The sequence below is a fragment of the Geotrypetes seraphini genome, chromosome 2 (genome assembly GCF_902459505.1).
Source record: "Geotrypetes seraphini chromosome 2, aGeoSer1.1, whole genome shotgun sequence".
NCBI lineage: Eukaryota > Metazoa > Chordata > Amphibia > Gymnophiona > Dermophiidae > Geotrypetes > Geotrypetes seraphini.
The window spans coordinates 254,075,051-254,098,166 of record NC_047085.1 but is presented as its reverse complement, the minus strand read 5'-3'; the positions used below and the strand labels follow the sequence as shown (position 1 = coordinate 254,098,166).

Below are 23,116 nucleotides of genomic sequence, written 5' to 3'. Positions count from 1 at the left end.
CTAGAAAATCTATCTGCAAACATAGGCCTGAGTTTTTAAATTGTGCCAATCAGGGAACCCCTTCTGAATGCAACCACTTAAATGCTTGAGACTTTGAAATACCAAATGATTGTTGCAGTCGTGAAAAGTCAAACATCTTCCCGTCTGATAACACATCATTCAGTGTGCATTTGCCCGCCTGAAGCCAGTGCCTCCAGAGGATCTTAGACTCGCCAATTTGAATCTTGGAGTTTAACCATAAGGACTGACATGTGGATTGATGAATTGGAATAGGTATTATGTTATTAATAAATTTTATTATCCCAGGTCAAGCAGGCAGCATATTCTTGACTGATGGGTGACGGCACCGACGGAGCCCCGGTACGGACAATTTTAGAGAGATTGCACTCTAAGAACTTGGAAAGTTCTGGTAGGCCGCACCGCGCACGCGCGAGTGCCTTCCCGCCCGACAGAGGCGCGCGGTCCCCAGTTTCTTAGTTTCCGCGGAGCTAAGAAGACGCGTTTCTTTCAACGGCTGTTGAAAGTTCTTTTTTCTACTTAATATCGCCTTCCCGCTCGCGTAAACCCTTTTGGAAATTTTATTTCCGTTGTTTCTTTTCTTTTCTTTAAAAAAAAAAAAAAAAACTTAATTTTTTTCTTCAGTTTTCGGTTAGCCCCGGCGGGGCCTATTGCCATCATCGAGGCCTCGGCCTTCGATTTGGCAGAAGCCGTATTCACTTTCATGCCCCCTCAACCCGGGTTTAAAAAGTGCCAGCGGTGCGCTCGACCAATTTCACTGACAGACCCACACAACTGGTGTCTGCAGTGTCTTGGTCCTGACCATCGAGCGTCTACCTGCTCCCGCTGTGCGACTTTAAAGAAGAGAACACTTAAAAACCGCCAGATACAGCAGCAGTTATTGTTCGGCGCCGAGATGTCTGATTCCGCACCACCGGCACCGACGTTGGCTCCATCTCAGTTGGCACCTACTTCGTCGACACCGCGCGATACCGCGCCGGCGTCGCATTCTGCAGGTAAGCCGGCTAAGAAGCCTTCCCCGTTGGAGCGTCCTCCGGTCTCAGTAGCAGCGAGTCCAATCCTGCCGACCACGAGGCGCCCACGGAAGCGCTCCGCTCCGATTGAGGTGAACCCCTCGACATCGGGTTCCTCTTCGGAGTGTAGAGCGGCACCCAAGGTACCGCAGAAGAAAAAAGCGGTACCGGTGCCTTCATTGGACGAGCGCATCGCCGCAGTCCTGCAGGTCCAGCTAAAGGAACAACTCCAACAGCTACTCCCTGCTCTTTTGACTCCGAGCCTTCCAGTCCCGGTCCAGTCTGAGCTGCCGGTACCGACGGTGCAGCAGCCCCCTTTATCGGCATCCACTTTGTCGGTACCGGGGCACATCACTTCTTTGGTATCAATGCCAGTCTTGGCACCGGAACCGAGACACCAGGCTGTTCAAACATCGGCACCGGCACAACCCTTAACATTCCTGGTACCGGTTCACAGAGGTCTGGTAAGTCGACTCATAAAACTCAACACCTAGAACCCTTCACACTGGAGTCTCGAGACCGCAGTTTTCAGGTGAGGGACCCTGATCTGTGGGGTGATTCAGAAGAGCCTTTCCTCTCTGAGGGAGAGTGTTCATCAGGGGACGAGGATCCTTCTGGTTTTGATCCATCTTCCAAACCTGATGCAACTTCTTTCACCTCTTTTCTTAAAGAGATGTGTGACTCTTTATCTATTCCCTTGGAGGCTGAATCCAAAAAATCCAAGGCATTTTTAGATGCTCTTGACTTTGACCAGCCTCCAAGGGAATTTCTCAAGCTGCCTCTCCATGACATTTTAAGAGAGACATTTTACAAAAATCTAGTGACACCCTTGACCATTCCAGGAGCTCCCCGTAAACTGGACTCCTTATATAAGGTTATACCAATTCCAGGCTTTGACAAGCCTCAACTCCCCCATGAGTCTTTATTAGTAGAGTCTACTTTAAAGAAATCCACGGGGGCTAGTGTATATGCTTCTGTCCCTCCTGGCAGGGAAGGTAAGGCCATGGATAAGTTTGGCAAAAGGCTGTATCAAAATGCAATGCTAGCGAACAGGTCAGGAAACTATGCTTTCCATTTTTCCTTTTATCTTAAGCATCTTATTCAAAGTTTGTCATCTTTTGAGAAATATCTCCCTGACCGTAAGAAATCAGCCTTTCGCCAAACTTCTTCATCGCTCTTGCAACTACGCAAGTTCATGGTCAGATCAATCTATGACACTTTTGAGCTGACCTCTAGAGCCACGGCTATGTCAGTGGCTATGCGACGACTGGCCTGGCTCAGAGTGTCCGAACTCGATGTCAATCACCAAGATCGACTGGCCAATGCACCTTGCTTAGGGGATGAGCTGTTCGGAGAATCCATGGACTCTACTACTCAGAAACTTTCAGCTCATGAGACTCGATGGGATACTCTCCTTAAGACAAAGAAGAAGACCCCACCTTCTAGGCCTTTTCGTCAACAATCGGCCTACCAACAAAGGTTTGTAGCTCGTCCCTTACCTCAAACACAGCAACAACCCAGGCGTCAGAGGCAGCAACAGAGGCAACCTGCTCGACCTGCCCAGCAGCAACAGCAAGTGAAACCTCCTCCTTCTCAAAAGTCATCTCAGCCCTTTTGACTTGGTTCTCCTGGACATAGCCAATCTTCCTCCTTCTACTCATCTTCCACAGCCCATAGGAGGACGCCTTATACATTTCATAAGCCGTTGGGAAATCATCACCTCGGACCTGTGGGTCCTCAACATCATCCGCCACGGCTACTCTCTCAACTTTCAGACACCTCCTGCCCAAAGTCTGCCAAGAGAGTCTGCTTTCAACACTCCTCGGTCTTCCCTCCTTTTTCAAGAGGTTCAATCCCTCCTCCTTCTGAACGCTATAGAGGAAGTTCCTCTAGATCAGAGAGGGCAGGGATTCTACTCCCGTTATTTTCTAGTCCCCAAAAAGACAAGAGATCTAAGACCCATTCTAGATCTTCGCAATCTAAACAAATGCTTGGTCAAGGAGAAATTCAAAATGCTTTCTCTGGCCACTCTTTACCCTCTTCTCAATCAAGGCGACTGGCTATGTTCCCTCGATCTCAAAGAAGCATGCACTCATATACCGGTCAATCTGGCCTCCAGACAGTACCTACTCTTCATGATCAATCGTTGTCATTACCAATACAAGGTGCTGCCCTTCGGTCTTGCCTCCTCTCCAAGAGTGTTCACCAAATGTCTGATTGTGGTGGCTGCCTTTCTACGATCTCACCACCTTCAGGTCTTTCCTTACCTGGACGACTGGTTAATCAAGGCCAATTCATCTCAGACTGTTCTCCTGGCCACCAACCAAACCATCATGTTTCTTCAACTTCTGGGGTTCGAGATCAATCTACCCAAATCTCATCTCATCCCCACTCAGAGACTTCAATTCATCGGAGCTGTCTTGGACACAATCCTCATGAGAGCGTTCCTGCCATCCAACCGTCTTCAAACGCTTCAATCTCTGGGTCAGCAGGTGCTTCTACAACTTTCCATCTCTGCCAAGCAAATGATGATACTCTTGGGTCACATGGCCTCCACAGTTCATGTCACACCCTTCGCACGTCTTCACCTGCGCACTCCTCAATGGACCCTAGCTACCCAGTGGTCCCAAGCGATGGATCCTTGCTCACGTCACATATCTGTCACATCATCTCTTCGTCAGTCTCTACAATGGTGGTTGATATCCTCAAATCTCTCCAGAGGTCTTCTGCTCCATCTACCTCCTCATCAACTAGTCATCACCACCTACGCCTCCCCTTATGCCTGGGGAGCTCATTTGAATGAGTTCCAAACTCAAGGCCTTTGGACAGCCCAGGAAAAGAAGCATCACATCAATTTCCTGGAACTCAGAGCGATGTTTTATGCCCTCAAGGCCTTCCAACATCTTCTCTTCCCTCAAGTTCTCCTGCTGTGCACAGACAATCAAGTTGCGATGTACTACATCAACAAGCAGGGTGGGACGGGCTCTCGCCTCTTGTGCCAGGAAGCCCAGAAGATCTGGACTTGGGCCATAAATCACCATCTATTCCTGAAAGCTATCTACATTCAGGGAGAAAAGAATTCCTTAGCGGACAAGCTCAGCAGAATTCTCCAGCCTCACGAGTGGACACTTGATCCTTTCACTCTACAGTCCATCTTCGCTCAATGGGGCACTCCTCAGATAGACCTCTTTGCAGCTCCTCACAATCACCAGCTGCCCCTATTCTGCTCCAGACTCTACTCTCCTCACCGTCTGGCAGCGGATGCATTTCTCCTCGACTGGTCCAATCTGTTCCTGTACGCTTTCCCTCCTCTGCCTCTCATGTTGAGAACCTTGTTCAAGCTCAAGAGGGAACGAGCCACCATGTTTCTGATTGCTCCGAGGTGGCCCAGGCAACATTGGTTCTCCCTTCTACTTCAACTCAGTTCCAGGGAACCTTTTCTTCTTCCACTGTTTCCTTCTCTGCTTACACAGCATCAGGAGACCCTTCTACATCCCAACCTCCAATCTCTGCACCTGACAGCTTGGTATCTCTCGGGCTGACTTCTCATGATACTCTTTTGTCTCAGCCCGTTCGTTCCATTCTAGATGCCTCCAGGAAACCAGCCACTCTGCAATGTTACCATCAGAAGTGGACAAGATTTTCTTCCTGGTGTCTTCTTCACCATCTTCATCCCACTTCCCTGGCAGTGGAGACATTGTTGGATTATTTGCTTTCTTTGTCTGACTCTGGCCTTAAGTCTTCTTCCATCAGAGTCCATCTCAGTGCCATTGCTGCCTTCCATGAGCCGGTTCATGGAAAACTTCTCTCAGCTCATCCCCTGGTGTCCAGGTTCATGCGAGGTCTTTTCAATGTGAAACCACCTCTTAAAGCCCCTCCTGTTATCTGGGATCTCAATGTGGTTCTTTCCACCTTAATGAAGCCTCCATTTGAACCTTTGGCTACCACTCCTTTCAAGTTTCTCACTTGGAAGGTACTTTTCCTTATTGCTCTTACCTCTGCCAGGTAGTAGTGCTCTTACCTCTGCACTAGTTGCAGATCCACCTTTTACGGTCTTTCATCATGACAAAGTGGTTCTGCGTACACATCCAAAGTTTCTCCCTAAGGTTGTCTCTGAATTCCATCTCAACCAATCCATTGTTCTGCCTGTCTTCTTTCCGAAACCTCACTCTCATTCTGGGGAACAGGCTCTGCATACTTTGGATTGTAAGAGGGCTCTAGCTTACTATCTAGAGCGTACGAAACCCCACAGATCAGTTCCCCAACTCTTTCTGTCCTTTGATCCGAATAAATTGGGACGTCCTGTTTCTAAACGTACGTTGTCTAATTGGCTGGCAGCGTGCATTTCATTCTGTTATGCTCAGACCGGACTGACACTGGAAGGTTCTGTCACGGTCCATAGAGTCCGAGCGATGGCAGCATCTGTAGCTTTCCTCCGTTCCACTCCTATTGAGGAAATCTGCAAGGCTGCTACTTGGTCCTCAGTTCATACTTTTACATCTCATTATTGTCTGGATGCATTCTCCAGATGGGATGGACACTTCGGCCAATCTGTTTTGCAAAATTTGTTTTCCTAATGGCCAACCTTCCCTCCATCCCTCTTTTTGTTAGCTTGGAGGTCACCCATCAGTCAAGAATATGCTGCCTGCTTGTCCTGGGATAAAGCACAGTTACTTACCGTAACAGGTGTTATCCAGGGACAGCAGGCAGATATTCTTGCGTCCCTCCCACCTCCCCGGGTTGGCTTCTTAGCTGGCTTATCCTAACTGGGGACCGCGCACCTCTGTCGGGCGGGAAGGCACTCGCACATGCGCGGTGCGGCCTACCAGAACTTTCCAAGTTCTTAGAGTGCAATCACTCTAAAATTGTCCGTACCGGGGCTCCGTCGGTGCCGTCACCCATCAGTCAAGAATATCTGCCTGCTGTCCCTGGATAACACCTGTTACGGTAAGTAACTGTGCTATGTCTGCCATGTAGATAATAAAATTATATTGTCCTTATAAATCCTTGGTAACTTGATACTTAAAATGTGACACAATCGCAATGGGGACAGGAGTTGCCATTCTAAGTAAAGCCAATCAGGGAGCTCAGGAAGGATCCAATACATACCGTGACGCATTATAAAAGCTTGATGGTATCTATAAAAATTGGGAAAATTTACCCCACCCTCCGCAATTGGTTTTTGTAAGGATACTAAAGCAATTTGAACAGTTTACCCAGCCAAATAAATGTCCTGAGAATACCATTCAATTTTTTATAGGAGGACTCCTGAAAATAAATGGCAACATGCTCATTTGGTAGCAAACTACAGGCAAAATCATCATTTTGACAGTTTGGACTCTCCCCCACCAAGAAAGATGTAATGGGTTCCAATGCTCACACATTTTTTGACTTTCAGCAATAAAAGTTTTTCATTTACTGTCACTGTGTCCTCCAATGTTTTCTGAATCATAATACCTAAATATTTTATACCCTCTTCCTTCCAAAGGAAAGGGGATGAATCAAATAGTCCTTTCGTTCAATGCACATTTAGTGGAAGACCCTCAGATTTGCTCCAATTTATTTTGTATCCAAAGAATTTACTAGATCGGTCTATCAATTCCAGTAAATGCGGAATGGTGGATTCAGGATTTTTCAAATGAAGCAAGATGATATCTATTACTAAATGTGCTTCAGTGGGTATATCCACCACTTGGCTAATAACATTGCTAATTAATATATAATTTGAAATTTGTTATAATTTTTCTTGAGACATTTAAATACCTACGTGATGTAAATGCGCATGAGTCGAGTTTCTTTCATTTGAAAGGAAACTCTGGAATGAGAGGGCATAGGATGAAGTTGAGGTGATAGGCTCCAGAATAATCTAAGGAAATACTTTTTTACAGAAAAGGTGGTAGATATATGGAATAATCACCTGGAAGAGGTGGTGGAGACTGAGATTTGGGATTGGCATGTGGGATCTCTTAGAGAGAGGAAGAGATAATGGTTACTGTGGATGGGCCATTTGGCCTTTATCTTCCATCATTTTCTATGTTAACTCGCAACCTCAGGGTGCCGAGGCTTTAGCGCCACACTGTCCCTTTTCTAGGACTGATTCTAGTTCTCTTTTCTAGGCTGGATGAAGATGGGAAAGTGTTGACTCCAGAAGAGCTGCTGTATCGAGTGAGTACAAATTCTGCTGCTTATGCAGTATAAGAGAAGTGTTAGATACTTTCTGGTTTAAAGGTTCCCACTAACCCGTCCTTCCTTCTCCCCATACTCTCTTCTCCCTATACTCCCCTGGGCAGGCAGTGCAGTCTGTGAATGTCAGTCATGATGCCGCACATGCGCAGATGGATGTGAAATTACGGTCACTGATCTGTGTGGGCCTCAAGTGAGTATGAACTGTGGCCAGGCAAGTTACATTGTCTGCACCAGTTTCTAGCACCTTGAGAGGATTTCATAGCTAACCCTTCCTTCTGATTTTTATTTTCCCCTATTTTATCCCACTCTTTAGCCAATCATATCTTGTAACCTAGACGGAACATGAGGCTGCCATTTAAGAGTAGGACCCCAGTCAAGAATTCAACCTGGTCTTCTGTGGGCCAGCACAGCGGATTCAGCATTCTTATATCAGAATAGTGTGACAACCCTTTATAAATTGAGCTCATGTTGCTTTGGCCACATCAAAGGCAACAGTGTTAGGAGAAGGGAAATATGTATCTTAATTGGTGCACATGTACATCTAGCACTGAACTGCAACCTGTGTCCTAGATTAGAGAGGTAATGAAACCCTTTGGTTCCACACCTGGAATCACATTAGCATATTTGCAAATAATGCTTGACAGGCCAGAAGGTAAGATGAGAAGGATGCTCTGGTAGAATGGTGAGACCAGATGAATTCAGCTTTGCCAGCATGATGGACCACTGGTCTGACCCAGCAGCGGCAAATCTTATGTTCTTATGACCCTAACAGCAGTGATCTGGATTTGTCCAGCTACCAGAAAGTATTGGGGTCCCTGTCTAGAGTGACTCTTTTATATATCTGGAGAGGCCGGATGTGTTGAACAGTACTTCTTTTTTAATCATTTTATTTATAAAATAATCATATACAGATTAAACAGAATGATGATTGTATCCAGCATCATGATATCTTCCATGAACCAACAATCAGCCTAACAGTTTCTTCCACATATCCCCCTACAAATTCCCCATAGCTAGTGGGAGAATTGGACATCACTTCTAATGGATCTGAATGTGCTTGTGATGGATGTGGAGGTTGTTAATGAGAAAAAGACAGACTGATAGCTGGGTGGTTGCTGGGTGAGATGGGAAGTAGTATGCTTATCCACTCCAACTGGAAAAATTTCAGCTTGGCAGACTTGATGGGCAGGATGGTAAAGTAAAAAAGGGTAAAGGGGTCACAGATTTGATATACCACTTTTCTGATGTACAGTACTCCCCCGAAATTCATGGGGGTTCCGTTCCAGGGACCCCCCACGAATTTCGAAAAGCCATGAATACTTTTTTTTTACCTGTCAAAAGGCAGGGGAGGCAGGAGAAGGCAGCTGGAGCACCGGCGGGTGAAGAAAATCACTCAGTCTGCTCCGACCGCCTTTTCCTGTAGTAAAGTCAGGCTAAACCAATCAGAAGTTGCCCAACTTTACTACAGGAAGAGGTGGTCGGAGCAGACTGCAAATGAGTGAACCTGCAAATTCATGGGGGAGCACTGTACAACCAAAGTGGTTTACATATATTATACACAGGTACATTTCTGTCCCTAGTGGCCTCGCAATCTAAGTTTTTGTTTCTGGGGCAGTGGAGGGTTAAGTATCTTACCCAGGGTCACAAGGGCTACAGTGGGAATTGAATCAGGTCCTTAGCCTACTCCATTAAATATTAGGCTTCTTCTCAACTGCCATTTATTATGTGTTCCCTCACATCAGATTGACCATATGGCCCAGGCAGTAATGAAGTAGACCAAAATATAACATTTTAGGCAGAAAACTGAGTAGATGTACATTGACTCAGCTCTACTTTCAGGACATAAGTTCCACTGTTACAAAATGACATGTTTTCTAGAGAAAGCACTTTAAGATGGTAGCTGTAGTGTTAATATTGTTGGAACTCAATGCCCCCAACTCTGTTAGTCAGCAGACTGCTTGACTGTAGAACCTCATCTGTGGTAACACCCTGCTCTCTTTCCTTGTCTCATTGTTCACACAGCGAGCAGGTGATGCACTTGTGGCTGGAAGTCCTCTGTTCCAGTATGCAGACAGTGGAGAAGTGGTACCAGCCCTGGTCCTTCTTGCGCAGTCCTGGCTGGGTTCAGATTAAGTGTGAACTCAGGTGAGTGCTCCCTTTTATCCCAGGACAAGCAGGCAGGTATTCTCACAAGTGGGTGACGTGATCCAATGGAGCCCCGATGCAGACGCCTCACAAGCAGTCTTGCTTGAAGAAACTTGAAGTTTCGAGTCGCCCGCACCGTGCATGTGCAAGTGCCTTCCCGCCCAGTCTCCTCAGTTCTTACTTTTCCGCGGAGCTGAGAAGTCTGTCTTCGACTCTCTGCGTGAAGTTCCTTCACTTGTGCCTTCTTAAGTCCGCGGTTTTGGGTTAATTTTCTCAGAATCGCTGATTTTCGTCGTGTTTTGTTGTTTTTAAAAAAAAAAAAAAATTCTTCCATCTGTTCGACCGGACAGGCCACGTGGCCACAGCCCCGCGTTTTCGATCTTGCAGCGGAGCTTTTCTGGCCTATGTCCCGGCCTGCAACTGGTTTTAAAAAGTGTTCAAGTGCCAGCGCGCGATTTCACTGACGGACCCTCATCGACGCTGTCTTCGGTGTCTCGGGCCTCAACACCTCCCGAAATCGTGCCGGTCTTGCTCAACACTTACAGCCTGTGCTTTCAAGCGTCGTTGCCTCTTGTGGGAACAGCTTTACAGCATGGAGTCTTCGACGGGTGCTTCGCCTTCGACCTCATCCAAAGCTCTCCAGCCTTCTACGTCTGCTGCTCCGAGCCTCATCAAACCTTCTTCGTTTGTACCGGCTCAGCCTAAGGCGCCGGCTGCGGTGCCTTCTTGTCTCTTCAGGTCAGATATTCCCCCGGTAGTGCTCAAAGTGCCCAAGACTTCTAAGTCCAAGCACTCTCACACTGTCTCGAGGGAGCACGAAGCCCGTGCAGGTGGTCCCGTTGGTGACGCGGATCCATCCTTGCCGGCTTCGTTCCAGACCTTACTTGAGAAGCAATTCATTCAGCTCTTTACCACGATGGGGCCGAAGCTTCTCTCTCAACTCCAGCCTGGTCATGCGGAGGTCTCCCGCGAGGTCGAGCCGCCTCATGTGCCTCAGCCGTATGCACACTCTCTACAGGGAGCAGAGTCTGTGCGAGTGTCTGGTCTGGCATCGATGTATGCATCACAAGGAGCAGAGTCTTTGCCCATGCCTCCATTGGAACCGATTCACTTGTTGCAAGGAGTAGAGTCTTTATGAGTTTCTCCATTGGAACCAATCCACTCAATGCAAGGGCTCGAGTCTTTTGCGAGTGCCTCGAGGTGCTTCCAGCCATCCACCTCTGCTTCGATCCACCGCTTCCAGCCCCATCCACTCCCTGGGGGCCTCAGCGAAGACACACTCGCCTCGTCTGTCGAGGCCAGCTTCCAGACATAGCTCGCACCATCGATCGAGACATTCTTCGAGGCATTCATCCAGGCATGCCTTGCCTCATCGGAAGCAGCCTTTTCTTCAGTATTCACCACAGGCTACTTCACCTCCTCCTCTGCCGGAGCTCGAGGACACGATGGGATCTTTTTCTCCATCTAGATCCCCGTCCTCATTGGACCCAGAAGCCTCGATATCCTCGAGTCCCTCAAGGCCAGGCTTTGGCTGACCAACTGTCTTTTTCTTCTTTTCTCCGTCAGATGGCAGCTGATTTGGACATTCAACTGGACACTGGGTCCAAATTTTCGAAGGAGTATCTCAAGACAATGCATCTCCCTCAACCTCCTGCTGAATCCCTAAAGCTTCCTCTTCATAAGCTCTTGGATCAGTCCTTTGTCCGCTGTCTGGAGACCCCCTATTCCATCCCCGCTGTTCCGGGAAAACTGGATGCCAGATACCGCACAGTTCATCATAAGGGGTTTGATGGTGCCCAGCTATCCCATCAATCCCTGTTGGTGGAATCTTCATTGAAGAGGTCTCACTCCTCCCATGTATATGCCACTGTTCCACCTGGCAGGGAGGGCAAGACAATGGACAGGTTCGGCAGGCGCATTTATCAGAACTCTATGATGACGTCCAGAGTTCTCAATTACAATTTTCATTTTGTTGCATATTTTTAATTTTTCCTGTCTGTCCTTCCCAAATTCATGCCCTACTTGGATTCTCAAGCACATTTCGAATTCCAGGAAGTCCTGGCTTCTTTGTCCCAACTCCGGTTGCAATTGATGCAATTGATGCATACGATGCCTTTGAGTTGTCTGCTCGGGCTACTGCTTGCTCGGTGGCCATGCGACGCCTGGCGTGGCTCCGGACCATCGACATCAACCACTTTCTCCAGGACAGGCTGGCTAATGTCCCGTGCGTGGGTGCTGACCTCTTCGATGAGTCCATTGAGGCGGCAACCAAGAAGCTTTCGGACCACGAGAAATCTTTCCAATCTATTGTCCGTCCGAAGCCAAAGCCAGCTCCTCCTCGTCCTTCAAGCCCGCCTTTGATTTACCAGCGGCGTTTTCCACCTAAACAGGCTCCTGCCTGTTAAGAGGCAGCATCCACAGAAGCAACAGCAGAAGCCTCAACCCTCTGCTGTCCCCAAGGCTCCTCAGCCTTTTTGACTGTCTCCTTCAAAGCATAACGTCAGTCGTTCTACCTTTCCCCGTTTTTCCCCCTATCGGAGGTCGTCTCCATCATTTTTACCACCGATGGACAACTATTACCTCCGACCTCTGGGTCCTTTCCATCGTACGGGAGGGATACTCTCTTCAGTTCCATCAAGTTTCTCCAGAACATCCTCCAAGAGAGTATCCTTCCTCCTCTGTCCAGACCGCCCTTCTTCTTCAGGAAGCTCAGGCTTTGCTCCAGCTCCGGGCTGTCGAGCCGGTTCCTTTGGCTCAACAGAACAAGGGTTTTTACTCCCGGTACTTCCCTGTTCCGAAGAAGACGGGTGATCTGCGTCCTATTTTGGATCTCAGAGTGCTCAACAAATATCTGGTCAAGGAAAAGTTTCGCCTGCTGACCCTGGGATCTCTGTATCCCCTTCTTGAGCGGAACGACTGGTTATGCTCTCTGGATATCAAGGAGGCCTACACTCACATTCCCATTCATCCGGCCTCCCGTCAATACCTCAGATTTCGGGTGGGACATCTTCATCTTCAATACCGAGTGCTCCCTTTCGGCCTGGCCTCGTCTCCCAGAGTCTTCACCAAGTGTCTGGTGGTGGTGGCCGCAGCACTCAGGAACCATGGCCTTCAGGTGTTTCCCTACCTGGGCGACTGGCTCATAAAGGATTCAACGTCTCAGGGAGCCGTCCTGGTGACTCAGCGCACCATCTGGTTCCTACAGAGTCTGGGGTTCGAGATCAACTTTCCAAAATCACATCTGCAACCTTCCCAGACTCTTCCCTTCATCGAAGCTGTTCTGGATACTATCCAACTCAGAGCGTTCCTCCCTCCACAACGTCTGGAAGCTCTTCTCCATCTTTGTCATTCAGTGTCCTCTCGCCCGTCCATCTCGGCGAAACTCATGATGGTTCTTCTGGGCCAAAATTAATGACCTCTACAGTACACGTGACTCCTTTTGCCAGACTTCACCTCTGTATTCCTCAGTGGACCCTGGCATCTCAATGGACGCAGGTTTCCGACCCTCTGACTCAACACATCCAGGTCACTCCTCCTATGACACAGTCTCTTCGCTGGTGGATGCTCTCTTCCAATCTATCCAGAGGCTTAGTGTTTCACACGCCCCCCCATCAGAAAGTTCTCACGACCGACTCTTCGACTTACGCTTGGGAGGCTCATCTAGATGGTCTTCAACTCAAGGCTATTGGACCAGTACAAATCGCCAGTGCCACATCAATCTCCTGGAACTCAGGGCGATTTTCAATGCTCTCAATGCTTTTCAACATCTGGTTCACGACCGTGTTGTCCTCATTCGCACGGACAACCAGGTCGCCATGTATTATGTCAACAAGCAGGGAGGCACGTGATCGGCCTCCCTTTGTCAGGAAGCTCTGAAAGTTTGGGATTGGGCAATTCGCCACAACACCTTCCTCAAAGCTGTCTACATTCAGGTGGCGGACGATGCCTTAGAGGACAACTTGAGTTGTCTTCTGCAGCCTCACGAGTGGACTCTCCATTCCACGCCCCTTCATCACATTTTCTCTCTGTGGGGAACGCCTCAGATAGACCTCTTTGCAGCCCCCCACAACTTCAAACTGCCTCAGTTCTGCTCCAGGATCTACACTCCTCATCGCCTCGAGGCAGATGCTTTTCTTCTGGACTGGACGAATCTCTTTCTATATGCGTTTCCTCCATTTCCTCTCATTTAAAAGACTCTAGTCAAGCTGAAGTCCGACCATGCCACCATGATTGTGATTGCTCCTTGGTGGCCCAGACAACCTTGGTACTCCTTTCTACTTCAACTCAGCAGCAGGGAGCCCTTCCTTCTGCCAGGGTTTCCATCGCTGCTTACATAGCATCAGGGATCTCTGCTTCATCCCAACCTGCAGTCTCTCCACCTGACAACTTGGTTCCTCTCAACGTAACTCCTCTCCAGTATTCGCAACCTGTGAGGGATGTTTTGGAAGCTTCATGGAAGCCTGCTACTAGACAATGCTATACCCAAAAATGGACTAGATTCTCTACTTGGTGTTTTTCTCATCATCAGGAGCCTCAACATTCCTCCTTATCTTATGTTTTGGACTATGTTTAGCACCTTTCTCATTCTGGCCTCAAGTCTACATTGATACGAGTCCATTTTAGTGCAATTACTGCTTTCCATCAGCTGCTTCAAGGGAAACCTCTCTCTGCTCATCCTGTGGTTTCCAGATTCATGAAAGGACTTGTCCATGTCAATCCTCCTCTCAAACCGCCTCCAGTGGTTTGGGACCTCAATATTGTTCTTTCTCGGTTTATGAAACCTCCATTTGAACCTATTGACAAGGCTCATCTGAAGTATCTCACTTGGAAAGTGGTGTTTCTCATTGCCCTCACTTCTGTTCGTCGAGTTAGTGAGCTTCAAGCATTGGTTGCGGATCCGCCTTTTATAGTGTTCCATCATGACAAGGTGGTTCTCCGCACTCATCCAAAATTCCTTCCTAAAGTTGTCTTGGAATTTCATCTCAATCAATCCATTGTTCTTCCAGTGTTTTTTCCAAAGCCTCATTCTCATCCTGGAGAATCAGCTCTTCATACATTGGACTGTAAGCATGCTTTGGCTTTCTATTTGGAACGCACCAAACCTCACAGAACTGCTCCTCAACTTTTTGTCTCCTTTGATCCAAACAAGTTGGGACATCCTATCTCTAAGCGTACCATTTCCAACTGGATGGCGGCTTGCATCTCTTTCTGCTATGCCCAGGCTGGATTGCCCCTTCACAGTAAAGTCACAGCCCATAAAGTCAGAGCAATGGCAGCCTCTGTAGCTTTCCTCAGATCGACACCGATTGAGGAGATTTATAAAGCTGCCACTTAGTCCTCAGTTCATACCTTCACTTCTCATTATTGTCTGGATACTTTCTCCAGACGGGATGGACGGTTTGGCCAGAGTATTGCAAAATTTATTCTCCTAAGTTGCCAACTCTCCCATCATCCCACTTTGGTTAGCTTGGAGGTCACCCACTTGTGAGAATACCTGCCTGCTTGTCCTGGGATAAAGCACAGTTACTTACTGTAACAATTGTTATCCAGGGACAGCAGGCAGCTATTCTCACATCCCACCCACCTCCCCTGGGTTGGCTTCTCTGCTAGCTATCTGAACTGAGGAGACGCGCCCTGCGCTGGGCGGGAAGGCACTCGCGCATGTGCGGTGCGGGTGACTCGAAACTTCGAGTTTCTTCAAGCAAGTCTGCTTGTGAGGCGTCCGCATCGGGGCTCCGTTGGATCATGTCACCCACTTGTGAGAATAGCTGCCTGCTGTCCCTGGATAACAACTGTTACGGTAAGTAACTGTGCTTTCTTACGCCCTGCATTCCTCTCTTTCCCTACAACTAATTCCTGGTTCCTGCAGCTCATTCACTGTTTCATTACCTGGTATGTAACTGTATTTGGTGAGTAGCTGTAGTTCAGTGTGAGAGCACTGTTTCTTGGCTGTATATTTTTGTAGTACAAATGTGGGTTAGCTCAACAGTGACCAAAAAAATGCAAACCTGATAGCGCATTGATCACTCCCCTAGCATTTTAATCGGGCTGATGGTGCTCAGTACAGTTGCAGTCATTTATGTATCATTTGTTCCCATGTTTTCTTGGTCTCTGAATGCATTTGTTGGTATGCAATGATCTTCATGTTTCAAGTTTATTAAAATTTTGATATACCAACTTATCATTTATTTCAAGGTGGTTATACATTTTAAAATAGGGCAGAAAACGATAATATAATTTAACATAACTTTAACAAAATAAACATACACGATCTTCTTTTTCTCCACGCTGCTTCTTCTGATAGGAGTGCTGCTGCTCATGTTCTAGTGCGACAGTGAGATTATCCTCACAAATATGCAGCATGCCATGTGCGGTGCCAGAGCAGCTTAAAGCTGGAGAATTATTAGGTTTTGATGAAAGATAGATTTCTTGAATAAAAAATCAAAAAATGGTCTTAGAGACATTTGGAGCATTAAGATTAGGCAGTATATTTCTGCATCTCGATGGCCACGAATTTGGACTTGGAGGATGAGATGTACAGTGTCAGCATCTATGAGACAAACTTGGTTTTTTCTGCTACATAGATCTTTTTGGACCCCTGTTAAGTTACACAAGTTAGACAGTTCAAAATCTAATAGATGCTGGTATTGTCATCTGGACATAGGGACACTGGATCATCTGTTGTTCTATTGTCCTTTGATACTTAACTTTTGGAGGTCAATATGGGGTACGATTAACAACATATTGGAATCGTCTATTCCACTGACGTATGAGGCGGTCATATGTGGAATGTTATTACATGTTAAACCTCCTATGGATTGTTATAAATGCCATCTTTACCGAGCTGGACACTGGACCTGGTCGCAGATTCTGTTGGATTTGGGAGAGCTTTTGGTTGAGTCTTACGCCAGTTGCTAGAAGTCGACTGTTGAACTTATAGCCTAAGTATTTTTTTTAATATATATATATACCCTGTCCTCGGGATTTCTTTTGTTCATGGGTGGGGGGGAGTTGAGGTTATCTTTGTGCATAATTGTAAGTGTTCTGCTTTGATTTGCTGCTGTTGCACACTAAAATTAATAAACACATTTAAACATAAATGCCGTCTTTTTCTTGTCATGACCGGGATAGCAATGCAGATGGTAACTCGAAATTGGAAGAACTACAACCGCCTAAATTTTCCTTTCTGGTGAGCAAATTTGTGCTCCACCTATAGATATGAAAAAATGAATGCCGATAATTTGGGGCACAGTAATTTATTTAAGCTGGTTTGGGGGCTGTTGGCATCATAGATTACTTCACTATAGTAGGTCTTTGATTATGAGTCAGTTTTTGTTTATTTTCGTACACATCCAGGAAAGGGGGGGGGCTATTTCTGTCCTGATTTTACTTCTGAGTATGTCCACCTGGGGTGGGAGGAGGATGGGAGGATATTTTTTATCTGAATAGGGTAAGTTTATTGGGATAATCTATGTTTCTGTTTTTTATTGAATAATCATTGGGTGGGGGAGGGAGAAAATGGTTGGTTATGCATATTTGTAAGTTGAATGTGCTTTTATTAACTTATTATATGATATATATTTGTATATTAGCACTTTTGAAGTTCAGAAAATCAATAAAGAATTTAAAAAAAAAAAGAAAGATAGATGCTCTCAACTTGTGCAAATCATTAACGTTTCCTTTTTTTTTTTTTCTTTCTTATAGGGTCCTCTCCAAGTTTGCATTTAGTCTGTCCCAGGACTGGGAGCTCCCAGTGAAGAGAGAGGTAAGTTGCAGTGAAGTAGAAGGATATGAGAGAATACTGCATTAAGTTTAATAATACGCCACCACTTCCCAAGGACTGCCGAAACACAGTGTTGTATGGAAGGCAAATGATGCAGTCTCTGTCTTTTTGTGAAAATTAAAGGGAACAATATTCCAAGTGATTTAACCAGGCTGGAGAGGCTCAAAGCCAAACAAAACCTGGAAGTGGAGGGGCTTTCCAAGAGCAGAGTCTTGAAGGAAATTTAAGGAGAGAGATGGGGTGAGGGTGCTCTGAGTAGGAAGTTTAGTGTGCAAGAATGGTCAATAAAACACCATCTTAAGCTAGACACTGAAAAAATTAAACTACTATTGTTCAGGCTACAGGCACATTTGATTCCATCTTCTATCATACTGACAAATGGCAATAGGTTCAATACTGAGAAATCTTCCAGGGTTTTGGGAATCGTTCTAGACAGCTCATTGAGATTTGAAAATCATGTCAACTTAGTCTGAAAGTCTTCTGTTACATTACAGCAATTAAGAAGGGTTAGACCATATTTTTCCATCAACATTACTGGATACTGGTCCAATCAACTGTTCTGTCACTACTAGACTATTGTTATGCACTACTTTTAGGAATTTCAGTGAAGTTAATGAAAAAAACTCCAGCTGATCAGAACTTTGCAGCAAGACATATATTTTATAAATCAAGATTGTTTATGGAGTTTCACTGACTCCCAATTGACAAGTGGGTTAAATTAAAGTTATGCTGCTTAACATTTGAGATCTTGTATGGAGAGACCCCTGATAGTTTCCCCAGATTTACAGAACTACTAGGCAAGAATCTGGCAATAGGAATGCCCACTCCCTTCTGCCAGCAGGCCCACCTCTTCAAAATGGCGGGCCTTCCCCTTCCCAGTGCATCCTGGGATGCTCTAGGAGAGGCCTGAAGCCCCTCCCTGGATGTGGGGAGATATGTTGAATGTCATTACTCAGATCGTTTGTTATCTTTTCCATCTCTGAAAGGTGTGATATATAAGATAATTCACTGCAATTCATTTAACTATCAAACTGCAAAAGTTTGGAATTTACTACCCTTAAAGTTTAGTATTACGATGCGTGCTCTGTTTTGCAAAACTCTGAAAACATGGCTCTTCCAGGGACCTGATTTTGCATTGTATGTCTACTTTTGTGAAGCGAAAATGCTATCTGTAACCCACTGTATCAGAAGCCTTTGTTAGGCGTTTAATCTGATTTTAACTTTGCATTGTATATTTATTTCTTTATAGCAATAATGCTGTTGTAACCCATCTTGAATTCTGCTTTGGAGGATTTGGCAGGATTTAAGATCACATATAACATGTACTGCTTGTTTTACAGGAGAAAGAGAGTAAGCCATTGAAAGAGGGTGTGCAGGACATGTTAGTGAAGCATCACCTCTTCAGCTGGGACATTGATGGATGATGTCAAGACTCTGACTGTGACATGGCAGCTATACAGGACCAAATCCAAGCAAACACCAAAAAAACTTATTCCTCTCTCATTTCCATGTTCCTGACGGAGCCAGGTGTGCCAGGTCCTCGCTCCTCCCTTCATCCACAGTAGTCTGTGGAGGCTGAGCCTGTCTCACTTTGACTTATAAGGAAATTGCTTCATGTGGCAGAGAGTGATCTGAAGAAGCATGAGGCCTAGCACTTTCTTTCAAACAGCGAAATCACTCTCTGATGGCCACCCAGCTTTCTGGGCTGCTAGTTGTACTTTAATTTTATTTTCTTGAAATTTGACTGGACACGAGCTGAGACTCATGTGCCACCAACATTTACTGCCATGGATGCTAGTGGGATTTGAGGAGAACCTGCCACAAGCCTCCATATTGCACTGCCCTCTCTGAACTTGGCCTCCTATTGCCAGGCTTTGCTAAATCTGTTGAAGGAATCAATCAAAGTGATTGACAGACTTTTGACAAAGGCTGGATTTAGGAAAAGGCAAGACTCGATGTCCTGGGGCACTCTGCTCCCAATGAGGTGCTCCACAGGGACTCACTTGCCTTATTGACCTCATAGCAATTCCAGTATCTTGAAATAATTTAAGTGCACTTTAATTTAGGCCTGAATCCCACACACTAGCCACTCTTAATTTCCAGTTTTCATATAAAGAACCCTGCCAGAGTACACAGTGCTTAAATATCATTCAGGTAGAAACAAGCCCCTGCCACAAAGGGACAGCAGTCTTTTCATTGTAGAATGGAGGTGTTAAGCAGCTTAACAGTAGTAGGCAATAGTAGGGTTATATGACTGTATTATATATTTGTAATTTATGCCTTGGAGATGTTAAGGGTGGAAAGGAAACCAGACAGAAATTATACTGGTGACATTCCAGCTATATTATATCTCTGAGACTGATCATTTTCCTTTTGTTGAAACAGCCGCAGGGAGCGTTTCATACAGTGTTATTAGATTCGCCTTTTTACCTTGGAAAATGGTAACCTCATGATATATGCTGTTACCAGTCTCCAGCATTTCTTGTGCTGGCTGCATAGTTGTGTGCTGGGATCTGGGGCAATGTGTGACAGAGCCTGGCAGTAGGAAGGAGTTGCTCGGCTTTCCCCTGGAGACATGGTGAGATCTGCACTTAACTACAGTGAGAGGTAAACAGTGGTATCTGTGTCTGATGCGTACAAGAAACATGAAGGAGACCTGCTGCTTGGGAAAGAACCGATGCAAGCATTTGCAGTATGTCATCCTAAAGGGAGAGCAGCAAAATACAAAATGACTGCGGTTTTATGTATAGATTCTTAAAAAGTCATTTATTTATAGGAAATATATATTTTTGTGTTTAGAGATTTTTTGCAAACATTTTAATGTAAGTTAAGAAAGCAATCTAGTTTTTGGGGGGGTCTTCAGCATTGGTTTTATAGTACAGTTTCTGCAGTAGCATATGGAAATACCTGGGTTTGCTTGATCTTGCAAACTTTTTTTCTAAATTTGTGAGAGAAAAGAGTGTGCCTGCCTGAATGTATTCATTTGAGTAGGGGGGGGAGAGTGTCCTTTTGTATTCATGTTTGTGGGGAGGGGGACTTTGTTTGCACCCCTTCATTGACATGGGTCCACCTGTTGAAAAAGGAGCAAAAATGCCTTCCAAAACAGATTGGCACACTAAACAAGTGGAGAAAGTCCTCAGATAAGTGAGCCATTAAAAACTTGTACAGAAATTTTTTTTTTTTTTTTTTGGGGGGGGAGTGCAAGATCTGGAAAGCTGTGTACACAAATTCTCAGAGAATGGGTCTAGAGGTAGTCCCAGCAGAGAACAGTTTGGTAGCAGTCACAAAGTGGTACTTGGAAAACCATTACTGGGATATGCAGTATTGTACAGAGCTAAAATCTGTTCATGGAAGACAGCTAGGAGAAAAGAGGAATAGTCCTATGCCTAATATTAAAGCAACAAAACAGCTGGGCTTACAGATACGGAGAAGGCACAGTGGGTTAATCAGGAAACAGAGAATGGAGTATCTGTTTCTGTTGATGTGATATATACAGACCTCTCGCAGGCAGATGAATTGGATAGAGACGTAATAGACTCCTTATGAAAAGGGATAATAGCAGATATGGTACTTAAGTTGGGACAAATGTTTCTGATGCCATAAGTAGGTTTTACAGGGGCTGGTGTGGGTTAATATTCAGACACAAGCAGTGATGGTTCTTTCAAAAAAAAGGGGATCCTAGATTTCAGAAAAGAACTGATTTTAAGATGAGTGAGTACCTCTGTGCTTGGATGGGAAAATCTAGAGAAGTGGAAGAACAACTGACTGAACTGAAAGTGTTATAGAGACAATAAAACAATTTTCAAGGAAAATATATAATGCAGCTCAAAAGCAAAGGGAAAAAAGTTTAGTGTTCATTAAATTCAAGAGGTTGTATAAAAAAGCAGATATCTGGAAAAGCCAAGAGAATCCTAAGAGAGAGCTGATGGCAGAAGTTAGTGGGTCAAGAAGATTCTAGGGGTAAATGCTCAAAAGGTTGCTAAATGTAGATGCTGGAATGATGCACGCTAAGCTTGTGTTCTGTAATAGTGATTCAGTGTGGAACTACCCTTGTTGAATAGGGAAAGGGACTGGGACTGATATACAACCACGATCAAAGCGGTTTATATACAAGTATTTCACGCATTTTCCCTATCTGTCCTGGTGGGCTCACAATATCTAATGTATTTGGGGCAGTGGAGGATTAAGTGACTTGCCCAGGATCACAAGGACAGGAAAATACCTCGTATACCAGAATGTAACTCACTTTGAGCTTCTACTGGAAAAAGGTATGACTGAGAGGGGACATGATCGAAACATTCAAAATATTGAAGGGAATAGACTTAGTAGAGAAAGAGAGATTGTTCATCCTCTCCAAGGTGGATAGATTCCATACAAACGTAAGGAAGTTCTTCACCCAGAGAGTGGTAGAAATCTGGAACGCTCTTCTGGAGGCTGATATAGGGGAAAGCACCCTCCAGGGATTCAAGATAAAGTTAGACACGTTCCTGCTGAACCAGAACGTGTGCAGGTAAGGCTAGTCTCAGTTAGGGCACTGGTCTTTGACCTAAGGGCAGCCGTGCAAGTGGACTGCTGGGCACGATGGACCACAGGTCTGACCCAGCAGCGGCAATTCTTATGCTCTAAATCCAAAATTCTTTCCCCATCAAATTTAGCATCACCCAAACAAATTTAAGTACCTTTTAACCACTACTCCACACTCTCCTCTAGTGCAAATTACATTTCCACTCCTAATTTTAATCACCAGCACTTATATCAGCCAACAGATTGGTGTAAATGCACGTCCCTAACCTTGGCCATTTAAACATGTAACTGTAACCACCACATGTATGATCCTAGGTATGATCCTGTTCCATGCGCTCTAAGAATTAATTAGTTAGATAGAATAGTGCCGATTAACACCAATAATGGACAATTATTGGTTGTCAATTAGCATCTTAAATAATTGTTAAGAACATAAGCATTGCCTCTGCCGGGTCAGACCAGGGGTCCATCATGCCCAGCAGTACGCTCCTGCGGCGGCGCCCCAGATCCATGACCTGCAAGTGATCCTTCACCTAAATCGTTTGTTCCCTATTCATTTACTATCCTGTATAGTTACCCTTCAATCTTTTAAGATGACCCCTCGCTTAAGCTCTGTCATCTTAAAAGATTCCTAGACAAAACCTTCGCCTTCCAAGCAGCCAAGATGAACCCATGGATCGCCCAAATGATTCTCGAGGCTCCCACTTACCTCGACTTCAGAAAAACACTCAAAACTTACCTATTCAACAAACAAGCCCCCTAATGCCCCCTCTCCGGAATTACCTGGCCACAAGCCCGCCCCTTTCCCCCCTTCATTGATCGCTGTCTTCCAGCTCACTTCCCTCCTCCTTCTTCATCAGCCAAGTTCGGCTAAAGTTGTTGTAAATCCAATAAATCGTGGTAAATCGGCCCGTGCGGCCCTTCCCTCCCCCTTTATTGACCGCTTTCCTCCTCTACTTTCTACTCCCGCTTCTTCAGCCATGTTCGGCTGAAGGTGTTGCAAATCCAATACATTGTTTGTATATCCAATACATTGCCTGTAAACCCAATACATCATTTGTAAATCGGCATGTCAATGCGGATCCTAATGTAATTGTGAACCGCCTAGAACTCGATGGGCATGGCGGTATATAAGAATAAAATTATTATTATTATTATTATTCTCCTTCAGGAAGTCGTGTAACTGCTCTTATTCTGTAAATTATGCATGTAACTTTCTGCGCTTGTATAAAATTAGGGAATTAGGGAGAAAGGATGTTTAATTCTATGAATTTTCAGTGATAAAAGTGTTTCTGGGTGATATAATTTGCAGAAGCATGTTGCCATTCTCTCAAGATAAAACTTTTTTCTATAAAGTATGAATCATTTCTGCTTGATTTCTACCTTATTCATCTCTCAACCACCCTGCTCGCATTCTTTAATGCATTAAACCTTTTCCCCATTTAAA

At 45.4% G+C, this 23,116-nt stretch overlaps 1 protein-coding gene across 3 annotated transcripts in view; it reads left to right on the top strand.

Moving 5' to 3' along the window:
* Window positions 1-19,494, top strand: part of SGSM3 (small G protein signaling modulator 3) — a 201,667-nt gene extending 182,173 nt beyond the window's left edge. For all 3 annotated transcript variants that reach the window (XM_033929415.1, XM_033929413.1, XM_033929414.1), the window contains exons 18-22: window positions 7,148-7,196; window positions 7,322-7,407; window positions 9,240-9,362; window positions 17,067-17,127; window positions 18,486-19,494. In XM_033929415.1, coding sequence (XP_033785306.1) covers window positions 7,148-7,196; window positions 7,322-7,407; window positions 9,240-9,362; window positions 17,067-17,127; window positions 18,486-18,569 — 403 coding nt within the window. In that variant the 3' untranslated portion in view covers window positions 18,570-19,494. The remainder of the gene's footprint in view (window positions 1-7,147; window positions 7,197-7,321; window positions 7,408-9,239; window positions 9,363-17,066; window positions 17,128-18,485) is intronic.
* Window positions 19,495-23,116: the final 3,622 nt, after the last annotated feature.